The sequence below is a fragment of the Balaenoptera ricei genome, chromosome 7, assembly GCF_028023285.1.
Source record: "Balaenoptera ricei isolate mBalRic1 chromosome 7, mBalRic1.hap2, whole genome shotgun sequence".
Classification (NCBI taxonomy): Eukaryota; Metazoa; Chordata; class Mammalia; order Artiodactyla; family Balaenopteridae; genus Balaenoptera; species Balaenoptera ricei.
Window position 1 is genome coordinate 53,838,549 of NC_082645.1, and position 17,844 is coordinate 53,856,392.

The 17,844-nt window shown below is 39.5% G+C and overlaps 1 protein-coding gene across 2 annotated transcripts in view; it reads right to left on the reverse strand.

Annotated features, from left to right (window-relative positions):
• Window positions 1-16,216, reverse strand: part of GRB14 (growth factor receptor bound protein 14) — a 177,465-nt gene extending 161,249 nt beyond the window's left edge. The window contains exons 1-2 of one of the 2 annotated variants that reach the window (XM_059927992.1): window positions 16,131-16,216; window positions 2,190-2,289 (exon numbers count right to left, since the gene is read on the reverse strand). In XM_059927992.1, coding sequence (XP_059783975.1) covers window positions 2,190-2,285 — 96 coding nt within the window. In that variant the 5' untranslated portion in view covers window positions 2,286-2,289; window positions 16,131-16,216. Of the gene's footprint in view, window positions 1-2,189; window positions 2,290-16,130 lie in introns of those variants that run through there. The other variant, XM_059927991.1, reaches the window with a different exon arrangement.
• Window positions 16,217-17,844: the final 1,628 nt, after the last annotated feature.

Consider the following 17,844-nt stretch of genomic DNA (forward strand, 5'->3'; position numbering starts at 1 on the left):
GAGCTAGGAAGCAGACATGTCATTAAGTTTGGCCAGCAGGAAGCTCTATATGGGAATGTTGGATCTGTAGAAAGTGACAAAATCAGGGGTAGTTAGGGGTTGTTCTGGAGGTGACTGAACAGTGAAGTCAGTCACAGCGGTGGTAGGTCTTCATTTAGCAGCGGCAGCCAGGGTCCAGTGGGGGCACTGTTCGTGGAGATGTTCTCTCCAGGCTGATCCTGAGATATGAGCTTAGCTACATTCTCTGCTTCCCAGTCTCTAATTCAGGGCCCTTTTCTGAGCTTGGTTCTTTAGCCCTCGTATGGACTGTGTGAGCCAACCTTTTTTCTTCCAGTGAAGTCCTTTTCTGTTTAGTAGGATCAGAGTCAGTTTCTGTTGTGCAACCAAGACCCCGATATAAACAGAAATTGTTACCCGTAGTGAGCTGCAGCACAGAATCTTGGTGAAATTGGCAGGATCCAGGGCTTTTATCTGGCTTTGTTGAGGGTGAAGGAATTTAAAATTCTAGTAATTTTAGAGATAGAATTTAGATCTGCCTTATTCTACTAGGCAAAAGTGAAACAGCTAATTAACTTATTTCCTGTGGTCCCTGGGAATGAAATCCTATCACCCTGTGGCTGTCATGCTATGTGGTTGCCAAGAGAGGCCACATGTAATTACTTCAGTCACCAGTCCTCGTCCTTGAGTCAGCCCAGTCTAGGTACCAGATATGTGAGTGAAGGAGCTTTCAGATGGTTCCAGCCCATAGTCATTGAGTCATCCCCAGACTCAAGACTTCCTAGCTGAGGCAGCAGACATCATAGAGCAAGGGAAAGCCATCCCCAGTGTTCCACCTGAATTCCTTACCTACAGAATCCATGATCATAATAGAATGATTGTTTTAAGCCACTAAATTGTAGGTTAATTTTATATGCAGTAAAGATAATCAGAACAAGAACCTATACCAACTCAGTGGCTAATGAACTAGCTGGATGGCCAGACAGTTGGGAAGAGCAGGGTTGGAGATTATGAAGGGAGTTTGGGGAAAGGGTATGTTGAACAGATAAGGTGACCCACTCAGTAAATATAGGTTAACCTCCTTTCTCAGCAATGCCAGCAGATTCATGAACCAAATGTTTATCATAGAGGGAATGAAGATTATCCGCGGTTTCAACAACATGGAGCTCTCATCAGTGGCCATCCGGCTACAGTGAACACTCCATTTTCTAGTATCAGTAACTGATCATGGGCTTCTAAAAAGCATTATACCTAGAGAGACCAAAGAACAATTTGATATCAAGTTGTCTACACGGAATACCTATCATCTTTACGGGATGGGGAGCAGCGAGCAGCAGTTTTTCCTTATTGCAGTAGATATTTATTCTGAATTTGTTTTTGCTTTCCCTGATCATTCTTCTCTGTCATTACACCATCTGTAGATTAATTGGTTGCCTCATGCAAGGCGATGGTACCCCACACTAAATAGATTCAGTTTAAAGGAACTCATTTTTTTTAAGGAAACAAGGAAGGCAATGGGTTAATATTCAAGGGATTCATTGATACTATTGCATACCCCATTACTAGAAGAAACTAGTCACTGAGTCAGATAAGCTTAACCAAGAGTCAACAGCGTGGGGGGTTGATGTGTTTTCTTGCAGGATATGGTTTACATTTTGAACAAACGATTGCCACATGGAGTTCTTTTTCCACTTGGTCAGAATATCCAAGTCTAGAATTGTAGGGTTTAAAATTGGAATGGAGGTTCTCAGGATTATATTTACTAACTCACTTGCCAATTGTTTGTTTTCTATCCTTTTGATTTTGGATTCTGATGGAATAGGAACATGAGGATTGGAATTCCATTGAATTGGAAGCTAAGGCTGCACCTAATCAGTTTGGGTTCTTCATGCCCTATGGAAGCAGGCAAAAACAAAAAACTAGAGAGAAAAGATTATTACTGTTGTTGCTGTGTTACTATGTTTGTCAGTTCTGCTTAAGGGAAAGTAGACTTACTGCCACAGTTGTGGGTGGAAGAAAATGTCAGTATACTGCAATCCGATTTAAGCAAGGCTACCAGGGGCTCAGATCCCTCACCATATTGGGTAAAGAATCATGACCCATTGAGATTCAAACTGAAGGCAAGGAAAGTGTAGTGGAGGAAGGGAGTCACAAAATCCAGTTAAGGCCTCAGCTGAAGAACCCATGATTACCTTTGCTGTATCATGTTGCTTTGTTGGTGCTGCTGTTTGTTTGTTTGCAGCCAAGAATTCTGATTGGTACAGTCTCCAGATTTGCTGTTGACTCATTTTTCTGGAAAATGATAGAAAAATCATAGTCCAATTTAAGTTTATAACTATTAGAATAATATAAATTTACATCAATTTTAATTAAATTATATTACTTTAATTATAGTTCTAGGGGGAATTATATTTCAAGTAAACAGATGTATAAAAATTTCAAAATAGAATTTATTTGATGTAAACATTTATTTGATTTAAACATTTCATCAGGTAATGAATGGTAGTGACATGGGAAATTATTAATTTTTAGTATCATAGTATTTTTATGATTGAAAATATTTATTTCTCAGCTTCATATAAAATCTTTTCTGTATTAACTATAATGGTGACATTTCAACTAGTCTCCACCATGAAAATGAACTCCTTTCTTAAATATTCTTTTTTAAAATATTTTTTAAATTAATTAATTTATTTTTGGCTGCGTTGGGTTTTCATTGCTGCACCGGGCTTTTTCTAGTTGTGGCGAGCAGGGGCTGCTCTTCGTTGAAGTGCACAGGCCTCTTATTGCAGTGGCTTCTCTTGTTACAGAGCACAGGCTCTAGGCGTGCGGGCTTCAGTATTTTTGGCACGCGCGTTCAGTAGTTGTGGCTCGCACTCTTCATCACGGTGCGCGGACCTCTCACTCTTCATCGCGGTGCACGGGCCTCTCACTATTGCGGCCTCTCTTGTTGCGGAGCACAGGCACCAGACGCACAGGCTCAGTAGTTATGGCTTGCTCAGTAGTTGTGGCACACGGGCTTAGTTGCTCCGCGGCATGTAGGATCTTCCCGGACCAGGGCTCGAACTCGTGTCCCCTGCATTGGCAGGCGGAATCTTAACCATTGCACCACCAGGGAAGTCCCTTAAGTATTCTTAATAATAAAGTAATTGAGTATGAAAATAGAGTATCACTACTTTAGTATATTAAATTAAGTAGCTTATTATTGGGGAAAAGAGTGTCAAATTTTTAATTCTAAGCATTTTTCATTACTGAAGAGACTATAGCTCACCATGATCTTTAGTATATTAAAATAACATAGATATTTTGAGTTTTAAAAAATGATAACCAAGCTATGGGATGGAAATAAGCATTTCATGAATGCTAAAATTATTTGCTACCAGAAAGGAAAATAAATTCCTGAAGGATACAAGCTTAGGATCATACAAAGAAAATAATGAGTTGGGGTTGTTGGAGTCTTTCAAAATAAATTGGTAGTTATGTAAGAATATTATTTCAGTGTTTACAGAGTAATTTATCACAGAAAAATGTTCAATTAAGATCCCAAAATGATTTACCACAGACATTTTAGGCATATCCAAACATTTCCACATAAATTAAACATGATGTAATTGAGTGTTACATTAGCAATGCACCAGTGTTGATTCATGTGGAAATCCCAGACGTTTCACTGATTACTATCCTTTCACTGTGTATTAATGTAGATATCATAGGTATTTTCATGAGGATCATGTGGTAAATCAACTTTAATGTACTATTTTAAAGATTGAAGCAGTTTTCAAGATGTCGTAGTCTATTTATGCAGATTTATATACTGTTTAGAATTTAATTTGCAAATAAGTACTATTAGGATTACTTCAAGTAAAACCATGTATTTAAATAAGTCATTTACCCATGCTAACTCTTTGTGTTTACTAACACGTGACTTATTGTCTGTTACAAAGTGATGCTTTTTTGTGGTTATTCATTTTGGATATTTTAGCATAAACATAACTAAAGCAATAGGCTATTGTGTAATTCTGGTCTTTTGGGTTTCCTAATGATCACACAAATTATTTAGCCCCTTTTTATTTATTTATATCTAGATATTCACCCAAAACAATTTAGGGTGGATTATTGAGAGTTTTTTTCACATGTAAAGTTTTTTTAACTTTTTAATTAATATGTGTTTTTAAACAAAGTAAATGAAAAATAAGAATGGAAAAGTTAGATGGAGCCAGGAGTGAGGTTAATATCTAAAAAGCAGGCACTTGCTAGTGATGAACGGCAAATTTGGCTGCAAGCTCTCCAGCATCCAGATGTTCCTTAAATAGCTTGGGGCCGTCTTTACACAGAAGCCAAAACCAGTCTGAATGACCTTGAGGCTGCTCAGCCTAGCTTAGTACGGTATAAGAAGATTACAAGTGGACCATGCTTTACACAATAGATTTGTTACTGAGAAACTGTGCAGAAAGGGAAATTTTGTACATGGAATCATGTTATAAATATACTCGTGGAGGGATCATAAATGGTTCCTTTTAAAGAAAACCGACAAATGACTCCTTGTGTAACATGGAACTAATACACTTAGTTCTCTTATGAGTTTAGGATTTTTAATATTGGATTTTCTGAAGAGTCAGTGTGTAATACCATAAGACTATCCTCTCATCTCAGTATCATGGTAGTAGAAATATTTAATGTATGCCCTGAATTTTTCAGGGAATGGGTTTAGTCTATGTGTAAAACCCTCTAACTTCTGTTTTGTTGTGTTTTGTTGTATTTACCATGTTTCATTGCTTTTGTTCAATTTTCTGAGTGCATATGGCAACCTACAATTTAAATTCCTTTGTGCAATACACATATATTTGAAAATATAAATACACACATCTATAGTCATATTCAAAGATAACCCTAACATTCACCAGTTCTTGTCTACCATGGTAAACTCTGGATATTGAACCAGGTATCACTTAAAATATCTTAATTTTTTTTAAAGTTTCGCTTTTACTAAAATGGATAATCTTTTATGATCTTTGAAATAAAAACAATCAGATTAATTAGAGACTTTACTCCTAAAAGGAGCCTTATAAAATATCAGTTTCCTATTTTGCAGGTGAAGAGAACAGTCTGCAAAGAGGGTACAGTCTTGCTTCCTGTTGTATCCTAGGGCCCCACGTTGAGCCTAATACATAGTAGCTTCTCGGTGAGTATTGTTAAGGTGAAGGATTTGCATATTATTTCATAATGACACTGCTCAAGTGTCACCTATGATGGTTAAATTAAGCCTCAGAAGTACCCTTACATGTTACTTGTGAAAACAGAGAAACATGACTTACATGTCATCTACGAAAACAGAGAAACAGAAAATGTAACAGTGTTACATTCCCATTTGGAGAAGCATAAGTTTTTGTAATGATATCTGGTATTTTTAAATGCTAAAAGAACTAAGTTAAGAAAAGAGTCAAATTAGAGTTTTTGCCTATAATCAAAACTTCATAACAAAATGAAAAGTCCAATTTTTACTTATATTTATTAAGTTGAAAAGTGCTTTAGGGCAATGATCCACTTGAACTGAAAATGTTTCAATATGAATAACTCTCAGAAAATAAATCACTAGCAACACAAAATGATATAATCACTGCAAACAGACTAGGCAGCAGATACCTGGCTAGTTTACTCCACACAAATGAAAAATAGAAATACTATTCAACGATATGACGACCTATATACACTAAGTGACAAAAACTATTTTAAAAACAGATGAAAAAGTATGGTTAATTTCCCCACAAGGCATTTATTTGTACTGTATAAATATAAAGAAATTTAAAGCATTTACTCTGTTTATAACAGAATTTGAATAAAAGACAGGAATAATTAGAAGATGTTCTTAATGACGCAAAGCCATTAACTTTTAGTTCTTCTGAGAAATTATTTAACCACAGCCATAAACTTAGCCATAACCACTTAACCATAAAAGTGCTATTTAAGAGCTGGAGTCAAGTTAACCTTTATTTATATCCACTACTGAAAATGAAATTATAGCTAGTCAGCCAGGGTATCTTTAAAAGAAGCACAAAACAGGGTGAGAGTAAAAGTGCACTAGTGAATTAACTGTAAATAACATATAGAAATAAAGGGTAAAATAATTACCTAAAGATGGAAGGTAAAGTAAAAAAAAGTACTAAAATGTATTGAAAAGGGGGCCTTAAAGCCCTATTGATGATCAAGGAAAGAAATTGGTAAGAGGAAGGAGGAGAGGAGCAATATAAATGTCTGCTATATTTGAAGGAAGAAAAGGAAGAGAGGGAGGAAGGGAGGTACGGAGGGAGGGAGGGAGGAAGGAAGGGAGGGAGGGAGGAACGAAGGAAGGAAAAGGAGGAGGGAGGGAGGAGGAAGGAAGGAAGGAAGAGAGGGAGGAAGGGAGGGAGGAAGGGAGGGAGGAAGGAAGGAAGGAAGAGAAGGAGGGAGGGAGGAAGGAAGGAAGAGAGGGAAGGAGGAGGAAGGAAGGAAGGAAGAGAGGGAGGGAGGGAGGAGGAAGGAAGGAAGGAAGAGAGGGAGGGAGGGAGGAAGGGAGGGAAGAAGGGAAGGAGGGAGGAAGGAAGCAAGAGAGGGAGGGAGGGAGGTGGGGAGGGAGGGAGGAAGGAAGAAAGGGAGGGAAGGAGGGAGGAAGGAAGCAAGAGAGGGAGGGAGGCAGGAAGGAAGGAAGGAAGAGAGGGAGGGAGGGAGGAAGGGAGGGATGAGGGAGGGAGGAAAGAAGGAAGGAAGGAAGGAAGGGAGGGAGGGAGGGAGGGAGGAAGGAAAGGAAGGGAGGGGAGAAGAGTATGATCTCTTGAAGTGAAATCTTACTGCAAATTGAAGACCCTACTCCAGAAGTTCGTTCTTAGTCTCTTTTCTCACCAGAGTGGCTATTTCAGAGATGTAAACTCTAAACCTGGCAGCTCTCCTTAAAGGCAAATGGCAAGGAGTTTCGTTTTTGATGTGTTTGGTTGGTTGGTTTCTGACACTGGGGGTGGGAAGAGGAAAATCTACCTGCTCTTCTAATGACAAAGAAAACTCTTCATCCATTTATTTATCTTATTTGTCAGTTCTTTTGCCTATCTCAAGCAACATTTAAAGAAATTTAAGGGCTTCCCTGGTGGCACAGTGGTTGAGAATCTGCCTGCTAATGCAGGGGACACGGGTTCGAGCCCTGGTCTGGGAAGATCCCACATGCCGTGGAGCAACTAGGCCCGTGAGCCACAATTACTGAGCCTGTGCGTCTGGAGCCTGTGCTCTGCAACAAGAGAGGCCGCGATAATGAGAGGCCCGCGCACTGCGATGAAGAGTGGCCCCTACTTGCCGCAACTAGAGAAAGCCCTCAGAAACGAAGACCCAACACAGCCATAAATAAATAAATAAATAAATAAACCCAAAGTTTAAAAAAAAAAAAAAAGAAATTTAAGAAGAAAAAAAATCACTTAGTCCTTTTTCCTGTTTTAACACCATCGCTTCCATTATTCAACGTTACCTTCTAGTTTATTCACATCACATGGTATAATCAAAGTAAACAGATCATCATCCCTGCTTTTTAACATCTTGTTTTTCTATGTTATTATACAGTTCATGTTTATAATTATTTCATGGAACAAAATATTCCATGGATGTTTTACTTATCTATTTGTCTGTTGTTGAACAGTCAGTATGTTCCTTAGGTTTTATTTATAATTAACGCTACATTTGAATTCTCTCTCCATTTATGTTTTTTTTTTCTTTATAATTATTACCTTAGGATAAATTCGCAGGAATAGGGGGAACTGTGCCAAATATTATGAACATTTATAGTGCACTTCGTAAATGTTGCCAAATTGTTCTCTAAAAGGAATATACAAATTTACGCTTCCATCAGCAATATCTGAACATATCAGTTTTCCCCAAAAGTTGACAGCAATTTCGCTTTATCATTTGACCACACCCATGCTTTGGGATGTTTCTCTCACTCTCCAAAAGGGATGAGTAGATGAGCTTGGAAAGCATGGAACTTTTAACTTAACTCAGTTTGGAATGACTGAGGGATCTTGTTTTCATTCAATAGCCACATCCACTCAATGAAATATTATGCAGGAATAAATAAGGATAAACACAAAAGCTACACAGTAACATAAAAAACACATTCTGGAATTCAGTTCAAAGGAAAAGGAAGACTTAAAGGGTTTGGCTTGTCCACTTATGTTTCCAAACCCACACCATCTGAGAGACGGCTGTGTATACTCAGCCTTGTTTCATGCCAAAGACTTTCTTGCAACACACTCTGTTTCCAAGGGTAACACGAATCTATTTTTCCAAGAACACTGCTTGCTGCCTAACCATTTCTAGCTACCTACAAAGTTCAGAAGAAATGGATCGAATATGAGGCCCTGTAACGTTGCTGGATGGGCATAATAAGCCACTTGGGAACACTGCAAAACATTCTTTCTGAAAGAATAGGGCATCTAATTCTTTTTCTGGTTATTTATCTATGTGGTCCTTTTCTAATTAATTGCATTTAAATTGTTAAAATTTAAGTGCTGTTTAGAATGTTTGACTTAAACTGTACTATTTGCAAAAATATCTGCTCAATATTAAACTCTTCTGTATTTGTTTATGTATGGTCAGGCCTTTCAAGATGGCTGTTCTCTTGCTCACTGTACATCCCCTGATCAACTAGGCCCTGCCTCTCTCACATGACTATCCAATCCTCTTAATTATAGGGCCTAATTAACTGCCTACCTGCTTGCACCATGCCCCAACTGCTGGTCTCCCTAGTAACTGAGCCAACCTGACGTCAATTCCCCTTCTAGATGGTGGCCTCCTCCTGGCTCCCCCCACCCGCCCCTCCTCCCGCCCCCAGGTAGCAAAGATTGCTGGCGTTTCCTGCTCGCTGTCCGCCGCGCACGCGGTGGGGTGTCGCTCCAGGACCTTGCTTCAGACACGTAAGATCCCCTATCCAGTAAACCATTGGTGTCTCTGTCGCTAACTACGAACTTTTTCTTCCGTCTTGAGACTGGCCGAGTGAGTACAAGGCTTGCAGCCTAACAATTAGTGAGCCAGCCAGGTGGCGGAGGAAACTCCCGTGAGCGCTGAGATGCCGGGAAATAAGGACGGGGAGCGGAAAGTTGCGGGGTAAGGTGTCTGTCCACTAGCTTGTGGAGCCCCGTGGCAGCTGTTTACCATGAGAGATGTCTTTCTCTCCCATTATGCTGATGAAATCCTGTTAACCTCAGAGCCTCTTTCCAGTTGAAAAGCAGCCCCATGCTTGTGACTCATCTGAGTGCCCAGGGATGGCTGGCGAATACAGACAAAATGCAAGCACCTGGATTATCAAATACCTGGCTGTTATCTAGCTGGGTACGATGAGCATATCCCTGACCCACCAGCCCTAAGCAAGACACAGGCTTTAGGGATGTTAACTCAGGGACAGGCTTGTGAATTGGACATGGCCAGTTACTCGGAAGTGTTTGTTAGGGGCCTGTGACAATAGCAAAATAATCAGAGTACCCTTGGGCCTCAGGTCCCAGCCATGGAAGGGGACAGAACAATGACGTGGTGTGATGGAACAACAGCTAAATGCCGTCTGCAACGCGCTACAACAGGTAAAAGACATTACAAGAGGTCTATCCTAGTCGTGTAGCAACCACAAAACCATTATTTGGGATCTAGAACAGCTGTGCGTGATATACAGACCCCGCCCCCTCTGCCATGGACACTGAGAAGAACCAAGGGATCCACCTTCCTGGCCATGAAGTTCAGGAATGGGCCAGTAAAAATGACATACGCTGGCATTTCCACTTGCCTTACAGCCCCACTGCTGCCAGGCTACTTAAACAACCATTAAGGTGGGAGCAACCATCCCAGCGCTTACGCCACGTGAACCCAGAGGCAGCTGATCCAGCACAATCCGAGTTCCACTGTTGACTACCAAAGGACTGAAGGCCCACTGCCATTTATTGGCTAGGACCCTAACTTGCTCTTGCCCTTGCCACAGGATCTAGACCCAGAGGAACACCTTATAAAATGGCCCTGGGACTGACAGGTAAGGCCCTGGTGGTTTGGGTTTGCCACCCCGTGGTGAATAGGACTAGAAAGGGACTTAACAGAGCTCACCTGTCTCCTGCCGGGCCCCACCTAGGACTACTAGAGTAATTAATCCGGGCTCCCTACTGGAGAAAGGCACCATTATATTAGCCATGTGGCCTGTTATGCCACTTCTTCATTATTTAGCACCGGCTATGGGCAGTGAGGGTAGACAGGAGGGATGGCGGGATCCTGCAGGCCAGGATGAAAACCACAGGTAGAGACGGTATTATCTCAGAAGGCTGTTACTGCTTGTATTTTGCTTAGTGGTCATGATTTTCCCTGTATTGTGCCTGTTAAACATCTTATATTTTGTCCTTAGTCTGAGTGGAGGGAATCTGTTTGCTGACTGGGTGACTGGTGGCTTCACTGTGCAGTGAGTTTGCTGGGTCGCTGTAGCTAGAGGAGTAAGTCATCCTCCTCTGGACTTCCATGAAAAATTGACCTGATAAGCACATGGCCCCCAAAGATTGTCCCTCTCTTGGACTCTTGATTTTCTTTAGCTGCAGGTGTCTCTTCGGTATGTGGAGTATTTGGTTGTATTGCACCTCTACGTACCTGACCCCAGGGATATCAGGGAAGAGGGGTGGACCCAGATGGTAAGGGTCGAGTAGGGGTGGAATGCATGGTCAGGCCATTCAAGATGGCTCCTCTCTCTGTACATCCCCTGCTCAACCAGGCCCTGCTTCCCTCCCATGACTATCCAATCCGCTTAATTATAGGGCCTAATTAACAGCCTGCATGCTTGCCCCATGCTCCAGCTGCTGGTCTCCCTGGTAACTGAACCAACCTGACATCAATTCCCCCTATAAATGGTAGCCTCCTTTCCCCCTGAGTAGCGAAGACTGTTGCCATGTCCCTCCCACCGTCTGCACGCGGTGAGGTCTATGACCTTGGATAAGATGGATAAGATCCCCCTGTCCACTAAACCATTGATGTCTCTGTCGCTGACGCTGGGCTCTTTCTGAAGTCTTAAGGCTGGGTAAGTACAGGGCTTGCAGCCCAGCAGTTTACAAGAATGGACGCTGGAACTAGATTGATTGCATTCCAACCCCAGCTTTGTCACTTAGCTGTGAGACTTTGCATATTATTGATACTTAACCTGTCTTTGGCTCAGTTTACTCATCTGTAAAATTAAGATAGTAATACCACCTGTCTCAGGACTGTTGTGAGGATTAAATCAGTTATAATATCCTAGTGTCTGGAATCACATAGTAAAGCATTCAATAAATTGTCTCTAATGATGTTGCATGAGAAATCTTTCTGTACTGTACTGGCTCCAAGAGCTCAAGACAAAACAGCTTGCTAGTGACCCTCATTTCCTCTCCTTGTATTGTCATTTTTCCATTTAAAATAATACACAACAAAGAATAATCACAATGACTGACATGACTGAATGCTTATTATGTACCACACACAGTACTGAGTGCTTCATATGCATTATTTCACAAGTCATCACAGTAACTCTATGAAGTTGATACCAGTTTTCAGATGCAGTGACAGATGCTTAAAGAAACTAATATGCCCAACACCAACTAACTAGGAAGTGGCAGAACTTGAACTTAAAAGCAGTCCTGCTTGTCAGAATATGTGCAGGAAAAGAGAAAATGTACTCAAATATCAGTGGTTTCTGGATCATAAAATTGGAGTGGTGATTTAAAATGTCTCTATAGCTATCTGTTATGTAATAAGAACATATTTCTCTGACAATAAGACATTATTTAAATGTATTTCAAATCCTGTAGATATTAGCATTTCTACTTCACAATGAATAATAGTTCCTCTTATTGCTCACTCCTGTGAACTAAAAAGTAGTCTATCTTTGAATCAGTCTTTTTATCCTTTGCACAAAGCAGTTCTATTACGGCTTTCTAAAAATGAATATAGTGTTTTAGAATCTGAATTCCAAATACTTGTTCTTAGCACAAACGTAACATGCACAGATTTTTTAAAAAAATCAAGTTAAAATCCAGCATCGCATTTAACTTGGCATCGTAAGGTCTCCTTGCTCTTACCCTTTATGTCCCTAAGGGAAATCCCCTGATAAGTTAGCATGGGGATCAGCTATAGAAGAGAGGCCAAATGGAAGCAGAAGCACAGCCTGGTGACAGTCAGAGGAGGCAGGTTTGTCCCACACTCGATCACCCTCTCTCGGAACTTTTAAGGAATGGAGAAGAGGAAAGAAAGGCAGCATGTAGCAGATCAGATTCATGGTTAGTGGTCAACTAACACTTATGCTACTGCCTGCTAGGTCCTAGGTGCTTTTACCAATATTTTCCCATTTTATCTTCCAAGATCAGTGTGAAATAGGTATTATTAGTTCTTCTTACAGGTAAGGACAATAAACCTCAGATGGAGCAGCTTAACCATGCAGATGATAGGTAGCAGACAAGGGATTTGAACCCTGATCCGCAAATGACCTACACTTGTCTTTATATAATGCCACCAACCCATTCATGATTCCTAATGCCCAGAGGCATAAGAGGCGGTAATCTAGTAGAAGCATTATATGTAAGAACGTATCCATAAATTGGAATGCTATAACAAGATTAGTAAATAAAGAAGTATGGGGCTATTTGCACACCAGTCTGTACTTCCTTTGCTTTTATGTAAGAACATATTCCTTGATTAAATGTTTCAGCTCAGATAGTGTTTGCTATGATTCTTGCTATGGAGTGCAAAGCAAAATTTTATTTAGTAATGTATGATAAATAGTAGATCTGATTTATAATAAACAAATACTTGGACCCATAATATTACTGTAACTAGAACCAGAGTCCACAGATGTGCTAATTATTCCCTCCTCTGAGGTCTCTGGGAGGATGATAAGCAAGTCTGTGACCCATCTCTAAGGCTCTCATCATCTTCGACATTTCTGTCAATTTATTATTCTATATATCTGTCAACAGGGAGATTAAACAGAAGAGTGTGGACTTATATTGCTTTCAGAACTTTATGAGGATAAGGACATTTTAGACAATGAAATGTTACCGAAGCGTGTTTTGAAGATTTTATTTTCCAAGAGGCTGAGCTGTCATTTGCCTGGAATGGTTCAGGACAGTTCTGCCTGGAGGCAGGACTATGGACTCATTAACCTTCTAGCCCTGCAACTCTGTCAGTCTCGATTCTCTCTACGGTTTCAATCAGATACAGCTGCCTCTAGCTTCATTCTGGTTGGTTCAGTGTGGCTCTGTGCTTTGCAGTTTTCCATATTGCAGGGGAAAAAAAAAGCATCTTCAACATGTGTAGCTGTGCACGAAGCAGTGTGCATGGTGGATCTTTCCTTACCGAAAGGCTCAGCGTAAAATATATTGATAGATGAGCACATTGGTATATAGAAGAGCACCATGTGCCAAATATAGAGGATTCTTACTTCTCTTTGCGTATAGATGAATACACAGCTGCGGTGCTCTCAGGAGGCCTAGGAGTCAACTTGGTCCAAAGGAATGACTGTGCTATTTTTGCACTTTCCCTCACATTATTTCTCAAGGCTTGAGGGAATTTAAATGTGACTTACTTGGCAATGACAAGTCTCTGTCCCCTCGGTACCTCCCGAATGAGATCATTTACACAAGTCACCTCACCATAGCTCATTCTATCTCTTCACAGAGAAACAGTACCACTTAGGTGGAATCTAGATCTCAAGAAAGGATGGGTTTTTTCCCCCTTAAAAATGACTACTTTAAAATGTTAAATTCATAGTACTTCTGTAATTTATTAAAATATATGTTCTCTGGAAGAGGCAAGGGTCACGTCATAGGACCTTAGTGTTACTAACGAAGGAATTGAGGCTCTGAGAAGTTAAATGACTTGGATAAGATCTCCCGGTAAGTTGGGAACATCATCAGCACTAGAACCCAGCTCTCTGGTGTCCCGGTCCAGAATGCAACCCTCACTGCTTTCGTCAACACTCCTGAATGAAATTGATTTTAACAAAACCAATAAAATCTCTCCTTAGTTAAATGTTACTGTACTTTTATCATGAAGTAGAGTTTTGAAACAAACAAATGTATTTACTAGTACACATATGTTATTTCTTACGATTCTTAAAGAATTTTATTTATGAAACAATGAAATTCACCTATTCCCTTGGAAAAATCTATTAAAATGGAGACAAGTAATAATCGTTACAATGAATTCGAATTTGGAGAAAGTGTCCATTCGAAGTCCTTCTCTATAGAAGGAATAATTAAAGGCCTTGGAAGAGGTGGTGACTTGATTAGAGCCATAGTACTTTAGAGAGTGGGCACTTAATGAGGGTTTTAAAAATCAATTAACTCATTTATAGAAATTTCTAAATCTGTAAGCCACTTTACAAATACTATGAAAGATTTCTGCGCCTCCTAATATGTTTGTGTGTATTTCTGGCAGCATATGTTTAAATGGAAATCAAGACAGGTTTGAGCAAATTTAACCTAAATGATCCAGATTTCCTTGATGTCTCTTTAGGATTGGAGGGAATTCTACAGTAGTTGTATCAAGATTGAAGTTTGGTTATGGTCATTATCATGCTATCAATACAGTTGGCTATAACTATTTTCTTACATTTGTAGGGAGGTGGATCAATATTTCTAATGAGAGAGAAGAAAAATTTAAATGACCTGTTTCTCACCTAGTCAAGATTTTAAAAAGCAATTTACTGAATTGGTCATTCATTCTTTCAACAAATACTTACATCGCATGCTTAATATGACAGGTAGTATAGAAGAATGAGGACTCAGTGTCAGAGTACCTGGGTTTGTGTTCTGGTTTTCTATTTACTAGATGTGATCTTGGGTAATTTGTTCCTCAATTTCTTCATTTGTAAGAATGGACGTAATAATACCTGTTGTTGTAGATTAAATGATTAATATCAGTAAAGCATTTAGAAGAGCGAATGGTAAGGGCAAAATGTTAACTGCTGCTGTTATTATGTATTATGGACTAAGCATGGAGGATAAACTAGGTATGGTTTTTCCCTCATGGAGAACAAAAATTAGTAATGGGAAAATAATAAATAATTAGATAAATAGCTTTTAAGGGAAGTATGATGTGAATAATATCACATGGATATAACATCTCTCTAAATGTTCACGTGTCACTTTCTTCTCTTGCAACCAAGAGAAACCACACTTCACTTTGCTATTCCACACCCTCCCTGGTGACTGAGTCTCAAAATCTTTGATATTTTTATGGTAAATCATACCCTTTCAAGCGAGTAGCAAATGGAATTTCACATTAGGACCATTGTGTTGGGCAGATATCCTCGGAATAATTCATTTTTCCAATTCTCATTTCTTTATGACCACTTAAAGTTTCAAGAAAGCAATCTTGATTTCCAAATGGTTCACTGCATTTCTTAAGGCATAAATCTCTGTGATGCTCCAGAGACCTTTGTCCTAGTAAAGACAAATTCTTCTGGGAGGAAATGAAAAGACCAACTGCCAGTGTTTGTTGAGGACAAGCCCAGTTGTTCCTCCCATTCTGCAGCAGATGGCATGGACAGCCTGAGTGCCAAAGAGGAAACGCACAACCCCGTTCACCCAACCATCTTTATCTCACCCCACAACTCCATGTCCTAATTACAGTCACTTCTTTTTCTGCTTGTACTCTCAGCCTTCTAGGAGTGAGCTGATTTGGATAATCTGCAACAATATTAACCAGATATCCCTAAATACACCTGGCATTTTGCCCCCACTCAGACATGTGAGGCAGATTTTAAATTCATGTTTAAGTGAAGGTCAGCTTGCTTCACAGACAGCATATCTAGATAAGGGTTTAAAAAAGAAAAAGTTGTCAAAGATTCTGTGAGAAGTCAGGCTTTTGTTCAGATTTTTTTTCTTAAAGAATAAAACAATTCTCATAGTAGGATTCCCCAAATCAAGCCTGGACACAGTCAAAAGTCCTAGGATTACTAAAAATGATTTACTTGCTCTTTGGCACTTGCATTAAATGTCTTATTTTTAGACAAGGTTTTTGAAGTCTCCTCTAAAATACAGGGTCATCAAAATATTTTATTGCTCTTTTTCTTCTTGCCACAAAATGGATATTCTTTATGATTGGTAAATAGGAAAATTTAGACTCACCCTTTAAGTTGGAAGACACAGATGACATAAGCACAGGCCGCCTGCTAGGAGGGAAGGTGCAGTCCAGAACTGCCATGGTTATACAGTGAAGTGTTAAAGCATTTCTGCCCTGTGGTACTTGTGTGCCCTAAAAATAGGCAACCCTGAACTATACTGCAGTTGAAGGACAAGATAAAAATAGGAAATAAACTTGAAAATATTGTATAAATAGAGTACTGGGATTAACAACTCAACCCACAGGATTGAATTCGCTAATAAGATTTATTATTTTTATTGAATGTAGGAAATAGGATACCATTTAAATATTTAAGAGAAATGTTGGTTATGAAAGTGTGTTCAGGATTTAAGAATGATTGACATTCAAGCAGTGACAACTTATCATTTGGAATAAGGTTTCTTTCAGTGTTTCAGCTGAGAAGTCCCTGTATATCTTTTAATGGTACCCCTCCCATATAGAAACAAAAATACAAAAAAAAACCCAAATTTGGATAATATGCATCAGCTAGATAGACATAACTGATTGAGCGGATGCAGCTAAAACCCAGCGGTGATTTTGCGGTGTCACAGCTTTACTCTTGAATTTAATTCCCAGTAAATAGGACTGGGAGGAGCCCAAGAAATGGAGGCATTCAGTTTATTTAGCATAAGTTTAGCCACTGTGGAGACAGCATCAATTTAAAGTTCTTCATATCTCCTTAAAAGACTATATTTAAAATTCTGGCTTCAAAAATTCTGTTATGGAAAACCCGGAAAATTAACTCTTGGCCTCCTACTTCAGTCCTCTCTTGTTTTGGCCTTCTGGATTTCCACAAAGAATATTATCAATACTTAGCCCTGTTTCTCTTCCTTCTGATACCACTGCCATGACTCCAGGACCAGAACGCCATCAGTTCACAAAGGATCCTTCTGAATTTCTGCTTTTGTCCACTTCCGGCAAATTAACTTAAATGTATAGTTATGTCACTTTTCTGCTCAAAAACTTCAGAAGATTAGAGGTTAAATATGAAACTCTTATCCTGGAATTCCAGGCTTCCTAAACCTGCTTTTATGTTTTAACATTAATCTATTATACATTTGTTTTTATTTAACCAATTTATTAATTTTAACCTCTGAATCCACCACCTAATTCATAACATAGGATAATATTACCAATAACCTACCAATGTCCTCCTTGCCTACCCTAATCTTACCCTTTTCCTCCCTCTCATAGGTAACCACAGTCTTAAATTTGTTTTTGTCATGCCTCACTTTTAAAAAGTTTTAGCACATATAAATAATTTCAATTTTATAAAAAGGTTATCATGCTTTCTATGGCTTGCTTCAAAAATTTTTCCTCAACTTTTGGTTCCTGAGACTCATCTGTGTTGCTGCATGTGTTACGGTTAATTTCCACTTTTGTATGATATTAGGTTGCAAATATATCACAATTGGCTTTGAGCCCTTCCCCCCCTTGGTTTTTGGTTTTTTTGCTATTACCAAAGTGTGCCAAGTGTGTTGCGAACATTCTTGAACATGTCTCCTGGAAAGCATTCCTGCTTTGGTTTCTCTTGTGTATGTGCCTAAGAGTGAAATTGTTAAGTTTTAGATTGTACCAGTGAGGGTCCTGTCAGGAACAAGGTCAAATTGTATAACTGAGGAAAGTTAAATAAAGGAACTATTACGGGCTAATGAAGCGCGTCAGCACTAGCAAGGGCAGGGAGCCACAGGCATCCCC